At 45.5% G+C, this 19,051-nt stretch overlaps 1 protein-coding gene across 1 annotated transcript in view; it reads left to right on the top strand.

Annotated features, from left to right (window-relative positions):
* Positions 1-12,196: 12,196 nt before the first annotated feature.
* The window catches only part of LOC119170736 (uncharacterized), a 61,765-nt gene continuing 54,910 nt past the window's right edge, over positions 12,197-19,051 (top strand). Inside the window, exons 1-2 of the mRNA XM_037421986.2 lie at positions 12,197-12,603; positions 18,534-19,015. Of these exons, the coding sequence (XP_037277883.2) occupies positions 12,428-12,603; positions 18,534-19,015 (658 nt within the window). The 5' untranslated portion in view covers positions 12,197-12,427. The remainder of the gene's footprint in view (positions 12,604-18,533; positions 19,016-19,051) is intronic.

Raw genomic sequence — 19,051 nt, 5'->3', positions numbered from 1 at the left:
ATAGTTGAAATCAAAAAGAGGAAATGAACATGGGCCGGGCATGTCGCGCGTAGACAGGATAACCGCTGGTCATTAAGGGTAACTCACGGATTCCCAGAGAAGGCAAGCGGGTTAGGGGGAGACAGAAGGTTAGGTGGGCAGATGGGATTAAGAAGTTTGCGGGTATAAATTGGCAGCAGCAAGCACTGGACAGAGTTAACTGGCGGAACATGGGAGAAGTCTTTGTCCTGCGGTGGACGTAGTCAGGCTGATGATGATGAGGATGATCACTAGTCTATGATGGTTATTTCATCAGAAACAACTGTCTTTTACTTATGATTAACGTGGGCGCGTTTCCTCCTCAATTCATGTGAGTGCGTGCGTGCCGCTTCTATAGTCCAGCCGCGAAGGTGGCTACCCATACTACTGCGACGTACTACTACTACTACTACTACATACATCGCGGACACTAGACCCGTGGTTTAAGGAGCTTCGGGTCTAAAAATCACAGCATATCCGCGGAGTGCATGATGATGAGTCACCGGGCACAAAGCATCCGTCAGTCCGTCTGCGCTGCCGTCCGTCCGTCCGTTCTTGCTTCTGTCCGTCAGTGCATCCATCATTGCGACCGTCCATGCGTCTATCTGTACACTCCAAGGCAAAAGTACCCGAAAAAAGAGTAACGGAGCCCAATAGGCGCGCGCGATGAACGGATAGACCATTGAGGAGCGACCACAGAGGGAAGCGTGCCGCGCAAAACCACTTAGTCTCCAAACACGCTCCAAAGGGATGAACCGCCTGGGGATAGCAGGCAGTGCGAAAAGCGTTGCTAAGGTGACGAGCCCTCTTTCCGCTCCTCTGCTGACTCAGTCTTTCTCCGTATTTTGCTGGCGACGGTTCACGTTGCGTCGCGCTCGAAGTGATCGACCACGGCCGCCTGGATTCGGCGATCTAGGAATTACGACGTGGTGCTTGTGTGTACGCTTGGATGAGCGTGGGCTGCTGCTATTGCGTTTCGCTGCACCCGTGAAGTCTGGAGCAAGTATCGACATCGACACGTCACCACGCCATGCTGTATATTTCTGGCTTCAAGATAGTCACGACACACACATGACAGCAACACTTGGAAAGGCCAATATGGCGGCCGCGAAGACACCAGGCCTATCGGATATATACTTCAGTCTGACTCAGGGATGAAATCAGCGCTGGATTCTTAAGCAAGTAGGCTATCATTCTTTATTCTACTCTACTTGTCGCGTGTGCGATACTGATCGCGCTTGCCTGCAACGGGCTCGGTCGTGTTGTGTATCGCACGCATGAAATGCATCGCGAAGGTCCGCTTCGGCGTCTGCAGTTTGCCTCTGCTTTGCGACCGCCTGAAAATTGGCCGCCATTTCCGTCGCCCTCCCCTACGCTCGCTCATCGAGTGCTCGCCTGTCTTCGCCGCCGCGATGAGCTCCGGGCTGACGATATTGGGCTAAGACGTCGTCGCTGTGTTGGGAGTCGTCGAAAACACGTTGCGGGTTCTCGTAAAGAGCTTGGTTGTAGTATATCGCGCTGTAAGTGCACCAGCACGGGCTGGCGGTGCTTTCGCTAGCGTCGGAACTCACTGAATATTGGTTGCCATTACAGTTGGTTTTCCCGTCGGTCGGTCGCAAGCACCTCGGCGCCGTCCGTTGGCCGCGGCAGTGGACTCGCGTTTGCGCGCTGCACTCGCTCGAGTTAGTGGAAAAGGGCCGCATAATCGTTGATTTCTTCGGCACTAGCTCCAAAACATCTCGGCGCTGTTCGTGGCGGCGGCCAAGCGTACGCTCGCTCTCCTGTTCGAAGTTCGCTGGCGGCAGTCACTCCACGAGCAGCGCCGTGTTTGGTCTCGCGTTCGCTTGCTCGAGCTGAACGACGTCGCTCCCTTAGGACTCGCCGACTTGTTAGCGGCACGGTGGTTCGCGGAGTTGTGGCTGCGGCCACCGCTCCTAAGCTGTAGCGCTACGGGGATCAAAATGATTCTTTGACGATGTGTGACATCACGGTGAAATTATTAGCATATCATATCTCCCGTATGTTTTCATTTCGCCTTGAACGCATTTCTCATATGCATTTGTATTCATCCTCTGTCACGTGTGACTCGCTATTTTACATACTAATTGTGCAGCCGTGGGCACACACCATGCTGAAGACTGTGTGCGCTGGCGTCCGCGATGCCTGTCATACATCCCTTTCGTCAGAGCAGCTTCAGAAGGACTGTGCGAGATGTGAAGGTAAAGTTATTTGTTTGCCATGTTTTAACGCTTACTTTTATATTAACGTGCACGTACTTGTAATATGCGTGCATCTTTATCTTCCGTCACGTGTGTCTAACTATTTTTACTATAGTATTGTACGTGCAGCCGTGGGAACACAACAGGCAGAAGGCTGCGTGCGCTGGCGTCTGCAATGCCTGTCATCTATCGCTTCTGTCCGAGGAGCTCCACAAGGAGTGAACAAGATTTAACAACGAGACTGGACTTGTACACTTCACCATGAATTCACTTGAAAGAATGGAGAAACTTCATGTTTATGTAGAAAAATAAAAGATTTCGAGGTCTCACTTTTGTCTTTCGTTGTTGCCGTGCGAAATCATTTACACATAGGTGGCTAACCACTTTTTCGCGTGTTCTTTTCTGCGCAATTGGTTGCTCACTGCGCAGAAAAACAGGCGAAAAAAGTATTAGGCCTGGCAGAAAATAAACAAAAAAACAGTGTTTGAACTGGGGACAAAAAGTTCACCCGATTGGAGTATTTGAGTGAATCAACCGTTCATCTGGGAAAGTGCAACTGTGAGGACTGATGATTGCCCGGTAAGGTGTAAATGTGGGGATTAACAGTTGCCTTATAGGGTGCAAACGTAAGGACTAAATGTTAGTCCTTTGAGGTGAATTCTCGGACTAACGGTTACTCACCAAGGCGTAAATGTGAGGACTAAATGTTAATCCCTTAAGCTAGTCTGTGGGGACTAACTGGTAGAACCGGTGCCGTTAGTCCTTAAAGGAATAAATGGTTGTGGCAGCCCCATTAGTTCCCAAGAGGACAAACCACACACACTTTTAACACCCCTTTGCCTTAAAGTCTACGTCCATCTGTTCATTCATCTATGCGTCCGTCCGTCCATGCATCTGTCTGCCTCTCCGTTCGTCATTTAGTGAACACTCCAAGTACCGCCATTCCGCCTCTTTTTGTGTAGAAGTACCCACATCCAGCGGACGTTCCAAGGGCTAAAGAAGAGGTGGTGCAGCTGGACAACTAGAGGAGCGGCACGAGCGCTCTCTCACACGGTCTGGGCTTCGTCTAGTACCCACCTTTCACCACCGCTAGTTTATGGCACTGCGGCCCAACCCTCGCTAAATTTTACTAAAACCAAGGAGGTTACGCCCAGCGAGTTTAGCGTGGCAATCCTTTCTGTTCAGATAGTGCTCTAAGCGTGTCCTTCTGTTACTAGTTTTTGTTAAAGATCAAATTGAAGGCGAATATCATTGAAGATTAAGTCACCGATACTCGTCTCTGCAGGTTAGTAAGTGGTTCTTGAAAGAAAGAAAAGAAGATAAAAGTGAGCCCCACAACTACCTGCATCATAGTGTGACACCTCAACAGTGGCTCACGAGGGATGGGGGTAAGGAGGGATTCAAGGCAAGTTTGAAGTTTATTTTTCAGTTATTTAATTGTACAGAAAAAGGAACAGAATACAAAGTATATATACGTGAGGAGGTCCGAAAGCACAAGGCCGCAGGCGGACCTCCTGTCCCCCTGCAGCTTTGCAGGATAGCAAGGAATAAAGGGATAGGGATAGAGATATAACAGGGACAGAGAGATTCACATACGGAAATAAGGAGAAGATAGGAAAGATGGACAAGGTCGCAAGAGTCCGATGACGGGGCTCCACTCGGCGACAGCTCTTGTCGGCGACAAGAGATGGCGTAGGGCGAGCCAGTCGGCCAGGGCCGCGCTGTCGTCAAAGATCGCGGGGGCACAACCGGTCGGCACGAAATCCAGCGAGCGAGCTCCGCAGGTTAGTTCATCAGAAACAACTATATTTTTGTTGATGATTAACGTGCACGGGTTTCTCCTCAATTTAAATGAGTGCGTGCGTGCCGCTCCTCTAGTCCGGCCGTGGAGTTGGCTACCTACTACTAGGATGCACCACCACCACCACCACCACCACCACCACCACTACTACTACTACTACTACTACTACTACTACTACTACTACTACTACTACTATTACTACTACTACTACTACTACTACTACATACATCGCAGACGCACGACCCACGGCTTAGATGCTTCGCCCCTAAAACTTCCTTATAAAAGAGAACATACGAGCCCCTGAAAGGGCCATACTACATCCTCAGTCCGGGACGTCATTGGACAATACTAGTGCTTTTGCTCGGGCAATCAAGGCCTGTTGTGCCCCCAAGTCGGAGCAGATAAGCAGCGTTTCCTCCCAGTGCTCTCGCGTAGGGTTGGGGAGTGGAGAAATGGCTGTGCTTAGCTGATAAGCCCATACCATGTGGTAGACATCGGCTGTCTGCCCGCAGTGCTTGTACTGCTGGCAGACGTCTGCGTACTGCGGGCATACGTCTCCCTGTAGATATATCTCACGCATTGTCTTACCTTCGAAATCTTGTGTCAGTGCTCTTGTAAAGGACCGTTTTGTGATGCTTCTCCGAGTCTGTACTCATAATCATTGAAAGTTAAACTTTTGTGCCTTGGTACCAGCACCGAGCAGATTAAAATACATATGTGTCTTGCAATAATAAACTTTCCCATTTTCTTTTTTTCTTTTCAAAGAATTCACGTTTCATTGTTATGCTTTCTTTAAAGATTTTTTTTCTAAGGATGAAGGTTTTTTTCAAGAGACCTTTGCCCCTCAAAAAGTCAATTTGTTTAATGAGCAAGGCACCGTCCAATTCATGGCCAATCCCCCACAGTGGGTTGCACCAAAATCTTGACGAACCAACCAACCAACTTTTCGGAGCAGCCACTCAGCAGCGTTAATGCATTGTTATAACCGATATTGCGGACTGCGGGCATTGATGTAAACGGGTTATTACCCCAAGAAACATAAGAAAGTTGATGATGAACCAGCTTTTCATTGTTTTAACCAATATATTGTGAAAACCAAGGGAGCCGCCAGAATTTATTTTTGTGGGGAGGAGGGTTCCATCATACTTTGTGTTTGTGCGTGCGTTCGTGTGTGTGCCTCTGTATATTTCCGAGGAAAATTGAAAAATTTCTGGAGGTATAATTCATGGTCACACAATGAAAACAGATGAAAACCAGAGAGAGAATAAACTTTATTGAAGAATTAAAATTACGTGACTAATCCCGGGTGGAGCCCTCTTGTAGAGCCCCACTGGCCACAGCGGCTCGCCGGGCTTGGTCTAGGGTCACCAGTTGGCTCCCCAGTGCCAGCTCGGAAAGCCGTGCCTCCCAAGACCACGTTGTCGATGAAAACCATGTCTGCGATTTCAGGACATTGCAATCTTAGACAAACAGCCTGCGCTGCTTACCTGGTGTCATAGCGACAAACGCTGTTGAGCATCCAAGACGTGCGTGACTCCGCACTGTACTTTCTCATCCACGCTTCGGCGTAATCCGCAATATCGAAGCTTGCACGCAGTCTGATGTTTTCGTTCGACGCGGTAGTGTCTTCCACAATGTCGAAGCTGAGCGATATAGATCTACAGGGAGACATATACAACATCTACGAGATATCAAGGGCAAATATAGGCTAAAACATGTTTGAAATGAATTTGAAAATGTACGCTATACGCAATTGAGTAAATAATTGTTTCCCAAACAATTATTTTTAAAATAATTTTTATTGATGCTGAGAATGAAGCTTACCGAGAGAGAGGTCTGAAGAGCCCCCCATTGGCCTGCAGGTTAAAACCGGCTGTATGATAAGTGGGTTTGACGGTGAACATTACGCAAGCGTATTTCATGCGCAAATGTTATATTTAATGCGGAGCACTCTACTTCGATCCTCAGAAGCTCGCGCTGCTCACCGACCAGCAATGGGCCGTCCAGCAGGCCCACGAAGCAGCCGCCAAGTACTCCCTGTCGGTCCCTATATGGGAGAAACCTGCTATACGCGCTAAGTGTATCCTGCAGGACAAAGAAATAAAGTTTTTTCCATTTCGTTCCATTTCTTAGTCGCACGATGTCGCGAATCCGGCGTGGGCGGTGGCGCCGTCCACACCGCCACTGCGCATGCTCGCGTCTCGTGCAACTGTCGCTCCCCTAACCCGCTCTCTCCTCGCAAAGCCAACGCAAGCAGAGTTTGCTAATAATAATAAAAAACGACTGCTCACGCGTCTTGGCTTTCGTTTGACTTGACGCTCTTCATGACTTGAGTAGATGCGATGGAGGCAACAGTACGTTCAACCAGTAGTGGGGCACAACAGCATCCCACCACTCGTTGAAGGCAGCGCTTCCCCTTCATTCAATAAATATGATAAAAATAATAAAGACCGAATAGCAATTAGGCATTCGCAAGCCACACTCAATTACGCAACATTCACGTGATGCAGTCTCTATATTAACTCTATTCGCGGTACCCCTCCCCCTCTGCGACGCATTTACTCGAGTCCCCCCCTCCATTCACCCATGAAAAGATGCGGGGAGATTTCTTTAAAAAAAGTTTGTTAAATGCGAAGCATTTCTTAGCGAACTGCGGCGACTTTGAGCGTATCTACCTATCTATCTATCTATCTATCTATCTATCTATCTAGCTGCTTACGTTTGGGTGCTGTCGTGGTCACCCCCTTAACGTGGAGTGAACCAAAATGAGCATGAGAGTGTAAAGATCATTTGACGAATGTGACGCGCTGGTCAAGACATGAATAACGTCACAATCCCGTCGCGTACGTCATCAAACACCTCCCGCCAGACAGCGGCACATACCCACGGGTGGGTATGTGCCGCTGTTATGCAGGTATGTGCCACAGGTGATTGACACTTATAGTATCTACCCAGAAACGACGACAACACACATGGGCTATTTTAACGCACGAGTGTTAAGAAATACCCGACATCGGTAGCGTTGACCCGAAAAATGCAAAGAATAAATGTCGGGGTTCCAGCTGGAATCGAACCCAAGCATTCTGCGTGGCAATTAAGCATTGTACCACAGAGCTACGCCAGGTCTCGGAACTACATTTCGAATAGGCGATAATCTTCGTGAAACGTTCATAGTAGTTGCAGTGCTGCCTACCCAACCTAATAAACATTACATATGTACCCCTTTGATAGAGCCGCCACGTCAGGTTAACGTCAATCGTGGTTAGTTACCATGCGCTGAAGTTGATTTATGTAGCAGCGTCCAGGGTCAGCGCCCTCGCGAGCATCAGCGCTTCATATCAGCTTCTGGTGTTGCTGATACGCGTGTTACAGTTGGCATCGTTGTGCAAGTGCGAACAGTTGGTTATATGAACATCTGCAACTCCTCAACTTATGTCTGTGCGTGCAACATGTGTACATATATTTGGCATCATTTCATGACGTGTCACTCAATAAAAAAATTGCAACATGGTCACCTTCTTTACGCATGCTTCGCATAACGTCAATTCCCAGGTACGGGGGATCCGGTGAATTTTTTATTCAAGTAATCACAATGGATTTAGTGGAAGGAATTCGTGTTGCTAATATTGATGTACGTGGCCTCGCTTCAAGGCGGAGGCAGTACCAGCTGAGCCGACTATGCGTCGAAAATGGCCTAGATATCATCGCCATACAAGAGACAAAAGTTGAAAGTTGAGAGCAGACGAATAAAATGATAAGTCCCTTTAGAACATATTACAACGTAGGTATTTGCCTCGCTGTCGGCACGTCTGGCGGTTGCGTGGTCTTGGTCTGAAGGGGCATAGGCATAGCTGGAGAGGTCGCCACTTTAAGCGAATTGATTGATACGTGAGGTTTAACGTCCCGAAACCACAATATTATTATGAGAGACGCCGTAGTAAAGGGCTCCGGAAATTTCGGCCACCTGGGGTTCTTTAACGTGCGCCCAAATTTGAGCACACGGGCCTACAACATTTCCGCCTCCACCGGAAATGCAGTCACCGCAGCCAGGATTTCATCCCGCTACCTGTGGGTCAGCAGCAGAGTACCTTAGCCACTAGACTACCGTTTCGGGGTGTCTTCGAAAGCGAAAATGGCCGACTGGTAGTCCTTGATTTCCATTTTAGTGGATCACAACGGAGACTCATTTGCATGTATGCCCCAAACGACACAAACGAAAGAGAACCTGCAATGCGAAAGGTACATAAACTTTTTGGGTGATTTCAACTGTGTGTGTTTTTCAGAAGATCGCCCCAAACTTACCAACACCTGCGACAAGAGTGTGGTGTTCTTGAACACTTTAATAAGCGATTACAACCTATAATATGTAGGCCACTTTATGGCCAGTACATTGCAGCCGCGGTTTACGCACTGTCAGCGAGATAGTCAGGCAAAACTCGACAGAGCCTATATCTCATTAGATCTAGTGCCTTTGTGGGACACCTATGTTTTACAACCGGTGTCCTTTAGTGACCACAGCTTAGTGTTGTTTACACTAGGTACTAAGCCCAAAAAACTTAAGTGTGATTGGTCGTTTTGGAAGTTTAACGAAAATCACCTAGATGACGACAACTTTGTGAACGATATGTTACGAGCCAAATTAGAAAGTTGTTCAGAAATACATTTTTACATTACGCGGAAGCATGAGAAGAATTCAAGGTCCACGTAAAGATGGTCGCGATCTCAATAGGCACCACCAGACGCTATAATGAAAAAAATAAAAGAAAATGAGCTTCAGAAGGAACTCGATCTTCTTAACTCAATGGACAGTGCGGAGCCGGTAAAATATCGCGAAGAAATTGGAAACATAAAAAGCGAGATGGAAGCCATTGACAGAGAAAATTATAGAGCAGCGGTTATTTGGGCACGTGGGGAAAGAATGGGCTGATGGAACGCCGAACAAACGCGCTATTGCCGACGAAAAGCGGTATATACGCGAAGAAAAATGGGAGAGGACAGGTTGCTTATCGTATTGGCGTTACTTAGGGCAAGAATATGATAGAGCAAGCCTTAACAGAAATTTACCGCGAACTGTTCGGAGACCCAATCCACGCGGGAGATGAATATGAAGCATGGTTTTTTAATTACATGCCCCGGGTTGATGATGAAATAAAAGGTAGTCTGGAGAAACCTATAGGCGCGTGCAAAATTGAACATGCAATTGAAGAACTTTTTGTAGGCAAGTCACCAGGTCCTGACGGCGCCGCTTTCTACAAGACTTTTGCTTATTTGAGGTATTCTCGTTGAACAAAACACGTTTCGAGACGTCTTAGAAGTTTTGTGTTTCGCGGTAATTGTAGCAACGCTACGCAGACATTAGAAAGTAAATGGCAAGTTGAAAAATTAATAAATTACGCACTGTGTGTTCAGAAAAAGTGGTGAACGATTTAGAATTCTTGGTACAGATAGGAGAGCTGAAAGCCGTCCCTAGAGATTAGGAACGAGATGCTACGTTCCTTTCTGTTTAGAAAAAATTTATTGCCACAAACGTCAATAACACTCAACAGAACATTTCCTTCTTAGACATACTCTAACGATGATGACAAAACAGACGTCATTGACATGAACATTCTTTTCTGTTTAGAAAAAAAATTATTGCCACAAACGTCAATAACACTCAACAGAACATTTCCTTCTTAGACATACTCTAACGATGATGACAAAACAGACGTCATTTACATGAACATGGATATGAGATGACGTTGAAAGAACATGTACATTCGATGGTTCACACAAACACAACCACAAAAAAATACTTCAAGGTAAACAAGATACACAAGTAAAAAAGAAATATGTGCATTTTGCATATATACAAGTTGGCATGCCATTTCTGCCAGCGCATCGACAGATCAGCCTACCAATACCAGGCCGGCCGAAAGACAAGTTTCACTTGTCCATCATAGACCGACACAAAAGGGCAAGACCAGTGCCGAAGAAATTCCTCTTCACCGAGGAAGAAGAGCTCCTGCGACAAAACAGACAGCAGCTCTGAGTGCAATCGTTCTAGGATCGGGTAGAGCACGCGGTGGCGGCGGCCCGCTGCAACCGCCTCGCAGCGGTTGCGCCAGAAGCAGAAACAGCCGGCAACAATGAGAAGACAAGCGAAGCGGTCTCGCGAACAACGCCTAGAAGAAACGAAGCGATTTACTTTGAGGCAGTGAAATTCGGCATGTACGGCTCTCCAAAAAACGCGAGCAATGACACAATGCCTCAGAAAATGCTGATTTGTTTCCCGAAGGGAGCAGTTCGGACATGTTGCTGACTGGACTATTCTCCACCTTTCGAGGCGGTCGAGAGTGGGAAGCACACCCCATCCCAGGCGCCACATGAAGTCCCGGAGGTGTCCAGACAGGAAAGAAGCCGTTAAGGTGCTCCAAGACACCCGTCTAGAGCGAGCACAGCGGGCTGGCGGGACCAATGGAAGCAACAAAGCAGCAGTTGTCTCAACTATGTGGTTGTTCAAAACATCTATGCCAGGACAGCTCGACTTGACATGGCAAAAAAAATGCAACAGTTGTTGCATAAAACGCAGGAAGTGTTATTGACTGCGGCCCCCTGTTAAGTTGCACATTAGGCATCAAATGCAGAAGGTGAGTACCCAGAAAGTAATATGCAAGCGTTTGTGCGGGAGATTCCTCCCCTGGCACTAGGCGCAAAAGGAAGCGCAGTGCCAGCAGCCGACAGCGTATGGACACTGAAGGGAAAGCAAAGCCTCCCTGAAAACGCTGCTGTCCCAGTGCCGCGCGAGAGACCAACTCAGTGCCGCCTGACCAAAAAAAAAAAAAAATATAAAGGAACACAAAGCAGACTCCAGTGATCACACGATACGTAAAGATGGTTGCACGACGTGAGAAATATACCAAACGCGACCACAAAATACAGTCTGCGCTAGGTACCTCCGCTCAAGAAGCGGGAAGTCAAAATCCCGTGCATCCTGAATTTTCAGTCTTACTTCTTCGAGAGTGTTTAACCAAACAGATTCGCAAATGCCGTAGTGGTTGTATAGAATACCCAAAATACGAAGGGACGCGGCCGGCTGAATGGGAAAACCGGCGCTAAGCCTGGAGTTTGGAGAGCCAATGAAGAAATACCGGGAATCGGAGATATTCGACGCAGCACCTGAAATGTCGCCATACTGGGAAAATACACGCAGGCTGCGTGAAAGGCTATCTTCATCTGAAAGGTACAAGGTTATATCATCAGCGAAAGCTGTGACTTTCACGACACCGCTACCAGGAAGCGCAAGACCCTGGACACGTGAATCCGCGTCAATAGCACGCAAGTATGGCTCAAGGCTGAGGACAAATAGCACAGGAGACAATGGACATCCCTGACGGACCCCACGTGTTTTGGAAAAAGTGGCACTTTCCCAGCCATCCAGAACTAGTGTGCTTTTCAGACCAGTGTACGTATTTTTAATTTCTTTGTTTATAAAAAAATATTTACAGCATGTACAGAACACAAAGGCTTCATACCACTCCAGTAACAGGGCACATACATTTCAGCACATCTATATTTCACGACTAACATCACTACGTTACAGTGAAGACATTTGCTCTAATATACATGATTATGTTGGCATACATGTACACAAGAATTCAATGTGATATCACGATACAAGGGTACAACGATACAATAGATCCAAATGAAACACAATTTGTAACAAATGAAATCATATATAACAACTCAACGGGCGCTGCTTAGCACCAAGTCGGTCGAAAAATGAGTTGTATCCTTTCGTGTTCCACCTTGACGAAAGGGCACGACCAATGCCGACCAATTTCTGGACTCAGATTGATGCGCAAGTAATTCTTTAAGCTTCTTTCACCGGCTCAATTATTGCTTTTATGCAAAACCATACAAACCACTTTAGGGCCCCTTGCTTTAGTTACAACTTACAAACGAATCTACGTTTCTTGGAAATTTGCAGCGGGCTCTGAAGCCACCTTTCTTGGTGGTTTTTTAATTCCTGTCTAACTTTTATTTGCAATTTTTGTATTCATTTCTAATATGTTTTTGTGGACACCTGAGGTAAAAAAAAATTAAGTCAAATCTGGAGTCAAATGTGTTCCCACCAGCTTAAATGAAATGTCACATCGCCATCGTCATCATCATTAAGCAATTTTGATTTTTGTGGCAATGTTTACATTCAGCGTAGTTCCGCGCTGTTTTCGCCATGTGGTTACGTTGTGCATCGTTGAGACCAGTGCGTTGAACGTTAAACGTTCAGGTGACACTTTGTGAACCGTGCTAGAACAACCTCAAGTCGTCCCGTGCTGAAAGAGATGTCATAGTGCAAGCGCGTTTGACCACAGCTGAGCCAGGATACAGTGAGCCGGAACAACGAATAATGTCTGAAGCCATTAGCTTCGACATTGTGGAAGACGCTACCGCGTCCAATGAAAACATCAGAGTACTGCGCGCAAGCTTCGATAATGCGGATGACGCCGAAGCATGGATGAAAAAGTACAGTGCGGAGTCGCGCACGTCTTGGATACTCAACAGTGTTTGTCGCTATGGCACCAGGTAAGCAGCGCAGGCCGTTGCAATGTCCCGAAATCGCAGACATGGTTTTCGTCTGTTTTCATTGTGTGACCATTATGACGGAGAAGTAGACCATTGGTGGGTTCGAATCCCGCCATCGCCAGTGTGATAACCTTTTAGTGAGGTAATGCTGTCGGGCACGTAAAGTGCTGGTCGTTAGGCAGCGCAATGCATTAAGCATGGTCGAGCAGTTCTTCAGAAGTGCCTCCTACACCCATAGCGACCACGCATATGCACCATGTTTGTGTACAAAGCGCCAATTTTTCAATAACATATTTCTCAATCAAAAGCGCTGTACCGTGGTAACAAACAGCACGCACCCAACTACAACAATCAGTTATTTAAATTAAGACCAACCTGGCGACTGTAAGAGCAATCGACGCATACTTGGTTGCAATAATTTACTTTTGAAAACTTTCACTTTTGTGAGATTTTGTGGCAGCTGACGCTGGACACATGGGTGCAGGGGTCTCTTCAGAAACGCACCTTGACTCTTGACTTGAAATTGCCTTCAATGCAGCGCGTTTAAAACGCGTCTGTGCGTTTGTGCTGCTTTGGCACCGCCTAAAGACAGAGCGTTCGAAACGGGTTTGTTTTGCAATAAAGTCGGTGGCTACTCAAGCAGCGTTTCTTAATACTGGGGGTTACTGTCTTGCAATCTGAGAAGGGTGTGGCTACTGGTGAAAGTGATTGACCGAGAGTACCGCCGCAAGTTGCGTTTGCTAGCTCCACCTTAGATCTGATGTAAAGGTTCCGTATTACTGCATGGTTCAACGCCAAGCACGATAGGGGCATAGAGAAAAAGGACTTGGTCTCCCTCCTCGTCTTGCATTGCACTGCTTAGAAATATTGTGAGCCAATGAGTTGAAACTGCAACTCTTTTAATGGCCTTTAATGACAGTTGGGACTCACCTGTCTGTGTCTCCAACAATTGTCGAACTTGCGGAGCTGTACCAATCATAATGAGGTAATCAAGTATAATACAATAGGCCTGCAGTTTCCTAAATCTTCTTCCCTCAGTGCTCAATAAAAAAAATTTTTCACTTTTGCAACTACACCAAAGCAATCACACAATCTTAAATCAAACCACGTAATGCCAAATATACAAAGAATAGTATTGAGATTTATATGCAGGGGTTTATTCAAAAGATTGCCTAATAATATGAGTTTTATAGGCGTATTTCGTCACACTTTTAACATTGAGTGCATCAGCACTTCTAAGCGCCATTAGAATATGGAAAAACCTGCTTGACTAGCTTCACGTCCAACCCTGACATATTTCATTACCAACTAGTTGGACATTTTCACTAACGTTATCAATTAAAAAAGCTGGATTTGTATATATTGTGTCGGTATTTTGCACGTATTATGCATTTGTTCTATATTTATTTTGCATTATCTAAATAGCATGTGGGAACTGTTAAAGTTTTCTGTAGGGTGTAGATTGTTTTACATCTCTATTTTGGGCTGATTGGTGTCATTTTAAAGCCCCCCCCCCCCCCCCCCCCTTTACACAGGCCTGTAAGGTATTTAAAATAAATAAATTGAGAGATAGTGGAACCTGGTAATTCGAATTGAGCTTGAGCCATATAATAAAATGCAGATTGAGCTACCGAGAGCATCTTTGAACGTTGTGCAGATGACCTTACCCTCCATTGTATGGATGGCAGGGTGCAGTTGAGTTTGCGAGCAGTGATCATGGTTGGCACCTGAAAACAATGGTCAACTAGAAAGTGAGTGCGCCACACTAGTGGGCAGCAGTGGCAGTGAGCCTAGTTGTGTCTATGAGCGACACAGCAGTCTTAATGGTCGAGGGCAGTGATTCATGGTAGCTAGGGCTGCGAGTTCTCTGTGCAGCGATGGTCGTAGGGACCAAGCAGTCGGCACCGTCTATCTGGTGACAATGTATTCTGAGAATGACATTTGATCACTTTTTATGCACCATTTCTTGCACGCCTTGTGTTACTAGTCACACTGTTGCGTTGGTTTGGTGTTAGAGACATGAGATTTTCATGAAAGGAAGGATTTATCTACAAGAATCCTTGGTTATGTCATAGCGTTACACTTACACTTTTACAGTAGTTTTTTTTTCTATTCCTACAACATTTCAGGCACCAGTTCTGAATTTTGAATCACCTGCCAGTCAGAACAAAAAGGTTTTGAATAATCAAAGTTCTACTGTAATAATAAAACTGAATGTCAAGCCTCATTACTGTATTATTACAAGCCTAAATTTCTCAACTATTATGACAGTTTAATAGAACAAATTGGTAGTTTATGTGATCTATATATTCAGTTAAAGTAAGTTACATGACCATGCAATTGATTTGGGTCGTCTGGTTGCAAAGCTCAGCCAAAAAATATGCTCCAAATCTCCACTCCCTTCATGTTATAGAAGATTTGCTTTGCACAATCATAGAGGCAGTTGTACCTGCTATTCGACACAGTGATGTTGTATACCATACCCATGCATGCATTGTAGTCAATCTAAGCACACTCAAGTAGGTCTTTACCTACCACGGTGGTCTAGTGCTTATGGTGCTCAACTGCTGACCTGCAGTTGAACATGCTGACCTGCATTTATAGGCACTAAAAAGCTGGGGTGCAGGCACCAAAATAGGCAGGCAAAACATTGTTGTAGGCCCCCGAAATTTTAAGTATAGGCACAATAAACTTAGACAAAATTCAGATTTTCGAAGAAATACGTGTCAGATCTGTTGTCTACGACAGGAAAGCAAACAGAAAAGTTTTAGTTTAGGACAGTACAAAGGCGGCAATAGTTTAGCATAGCCATGCAATTTCTTTCCCCGCAGGGTTTGCAGTATACGGTCTCTTCTTTTCTAGCCCAGCATAATGAGATAGGTGTCCACTGTCGAACAAGCACGCTACTGGGTCTCTTTATTTTCAACATGACGTAGAAGGGCAAAACAGCAGCAAAAAGCCAGTGCGCTAATAGGCCAGAAGGGTCATTTTGCCTCATATGAAGTTGTTCTGATCACACAGGGTAAATTTTCCTACTGTCTGTGAGCACTATAAAGGGCCCTTCACCAGGTGTGAGAATTATGAGCAGGCAAGGGAAATGCATATATGGGGTGCACGTGATCTCATCTGCCAAGATTTGCAATGCTGCGCGCTCCAAAAAGAGGTGAAATGTCAGACTGAACGTAGCTTGATCTTCATCATGGGGGGTGCGCCAGAACATGGCAGAGGTGACATATACAACAAGGAATCGTCCTCCATACGTCAAAGTAGTACGTGACACTCTGAGAACTATTCGAGGCGATGTGATTATTATGTTCAATCTGGTGTCAGAATAGAAGAATCAAGGTTCACGGAAATACTAAAACATACAAACAAAATCTACGCATATTATTATTCTCCACTTCATATTGAGCGAGATGCGAGATTAAGCTGCTCCCATTTCGTTTGCATTAGTGTTCTTGCAGCGTGCCTGTGTCAGCATTCACAATGTTTGGTGTGTTTTTGGTGCATCGGCCCTTAGAGCAGTTCCAGCAGTGTGACACTGTGTATCGGGCCCAGGATACATGATTCATGCCAGCCTCTCCGAATGTGCGCACATAAAGGGATTCACCCGCAGAATCAAGAGTACAATACGGAAAACATCAAAACGACATGACACTGCTTGCATGCACAATCTCGCATGGGCATGTTATGTGAATGTAACTTTGTGTGCGCATGACGTGTTGCGTCTGCGTCGTGTGATCTTCCGACTCAGAGTTGCTCCGATACCGAAGAGGGCTGGGAAGGAATTTGGATTCTAAAGTCTGCACCGGGCAAGTGGCAAAATTTTGAAGCTTACCTCCTCGAATCGTGCTTTCACAGCTTGTAATAAAAGAATTCAAAAATTATAATAGTACAAAGCTTTTCATTGGGCATGCAACAACTTCCAGCGTCTTCACTAAACTTTTTCATGGTCCCACCGCGGTGGTCTAGTGGCTAAGGTATTCAGCTGCTGACCTGCAAATTTTGGGATCGAATTCCGGCTGTGGCGGCTGCATTTTCGATGAAGGCAGAAATGCTGTAGGCCTGTGTGCTCAGATTTCGGTGCTTGTTAAAGAATTCCAGGCGTTCGAAATTTCCGGAGCCCTCCACTACGGGCTCTCTCGTAATCATATGGTGGTTTTGGCACGTTAAACTCGACATATCAGTCAATGAAATCAAATTTTTTCATGGGACCTAGTGAAGTGCCGTTTATGTTAGTGAAGTGCCGTAAAAAGCCGTTCTTAACCTCTAATTCATGCTCATATATCAAAGTGGCATGACAGGAGTGCAAGAAACAAAATAGGCATTTGCCTGTAGTTCGGTCTCTAGTTATCAGTGAATAAATCCAGTCTGTTGATTTTTTAACCTATAGTAACATTATAGTGCAGAGGCCTCAAGATCCATGCCCTATCAAATAACCTGTATGAGGAGTGTGCAAGGCCTTAAAATCATATTTGTGTGCAACAGTGCTTGATAACAAAGACAGTAAAACTTACGGTAGTTCTTTTTGAGCTAGAGTATTTGCCGGAAGTTTGTTACTTGAAGTCCTGTCAACAAGTTTTATTGATATGGTGCGTTATTTTAACAATCGTACAGTGATCAGTTTACTGTTGGAATTCTCGCTGCAGTTCAAATGGCCATTCGGACGAAAAGAAGAGCACAGCTTGGTTTTTTCTGCATATTCAATGCTGAACACCTTGCAAGAAAGGACCTTAAACACTCGAAGAAACAACTTTCCTTTGGCTAATATTGTCACCAAGCTAGCAAATTGGTGCTAGAAGACACAAGGAGGCAGATACAAAACATGGTGTATACTCTGGGCTTTTAAAATGGCAAGCACCAGAGCCCACACAAATCAAAACCCTACCTTTGAGAGGCTCTCCACGATAGTTGCCAGTCTACTTCACATCAATAAAATGAATGTCAATTAGGAAGGGCAAGTGTTTCTGCAATAAAAAGTATCTCTTATTGTGAGCTAACTATGGCTTACTTGACACTTCATGTAGTCTTGCCACAGTCATGCAACAGTCCATTCTTTCATTTTTTTATGCAACAGTGACTGCGGCGTCCGCTCTTCAGATAGTGGCTCAATCCCACTATTCTTCACTGGCTTGAGATGCCAGTGGAATGCCAAATAAATTAGTTACAAAAGGAAGTAATAATTTTGATCAACATATATTTAATAATAGTGCGCTTATCATTTGGTATGGCCTTTCTTTGTGAGAAAGGATGATGAAAGCAACTGACAAATGTGCAGACATTATATACGATTGCCAAGGCTATGGTGGCTGGATTTTAGCTGTCAAGCTCAAAGGAAACTGAATTAAAGCAGTGAAGCAATTGAGACTTTTGAATCATTCTTCGACAGCTCTATGGTCATAAAATTTTGCAATCATGGGTTCATTATTAAATGAGACAATCAAGACTGAAGGTTCTTTTTCCACTTTCGTGTGAAAAGGCCAATGTCCACCTTAATATCACCGTGAGGAATTCTAGTCTTTTTTTTCTTTCATGTTGATGCCACATTGGCTCGATAAAGTTTTCTAAAGCTTATCATGTTATGTCCTTGTCTTCCTTAGGAAACAACGATAGATATTTTTGTCCAGAAAGATGTATGCAGTCCATAGCAGATGGCTTGTCAAAAATTTATGACATCACGACAAGTGTGTGCACGACTCCAGTGGGTTAGCACAGCATGTACTTTATCTTTTTACATTTTTCTAGCCTAACAAGCATCTTGCACCAAGACTGGTGTCATTGGAATTGTGTCAGTGTGAGGCACATATCACACGTGAAATCATTTTATCCCTTTTGCAGGCTTTTAGAAAAAAATGTCATTATCTCAAAGCACTGCATCAGACGGGCACCTGATTGCATATGACGGCCAACTGTTTGCTCTTCCTTTACAGGATGGTTTACCACAACATATGGAAGTGTCATCTCAGCCATCGAAACAAAAGTCGCCTCACCTGCCTCAAGAAACCAGCCTGCCCTGCTAAACTGAGCATCAAGATAAAGAAGGTGAACCGAGGCACCAAAAGGAATGACTCGTACCTCCGGTTACATCCTCCACTTCCAGCCGTCATCAGACTCATTTCCAAGCACAATCACAAGACGGACTGTGCCGACGCACCCATGTCAACGCGCCCAACACCAGAGGCCAGGCTCAAGTTTGAAGGCTATTTCGAATTGGGCATGAATCCGTCTGAAGCGAAGCGGCACAACCAGCGGCTTCTTCTCGCGGCGGGGGAGAGTGGCGCCGATGGGCCTATGAATCCCAAGCTCTCTATCCTGTACACCTGGTTCAATCAATGGCGGTCAAACAAATATGGATCACCAGAGAATCCTTTGCCAAAGTTGATTGAAAAAGCCGCTACTTATGCGAGTAGCGGTATGTAGGCATTTCAGCTGTTATTGTGGCCTCATT

This window comes from Rhipicephalus microplus, chromosome 2, assembly GCF_043290135.1.
Source record: "Rhipicephalus microplus isolate Deutch F79 chromosome 2, USDA_Rmic, whole genome shotgun sequence".
Classification (NCBI taxonomy): Eukaryota; Metazoa; Arthropoda; class Arachnida; order Ixodida; family Ixodidae; genus Rhipicephalus; species Rhipicephalus microplus.
Note: the sequence above shows the minus strand (reverse complement) of the source record. Positions and strands in the feature narration are given on the sequence as shown.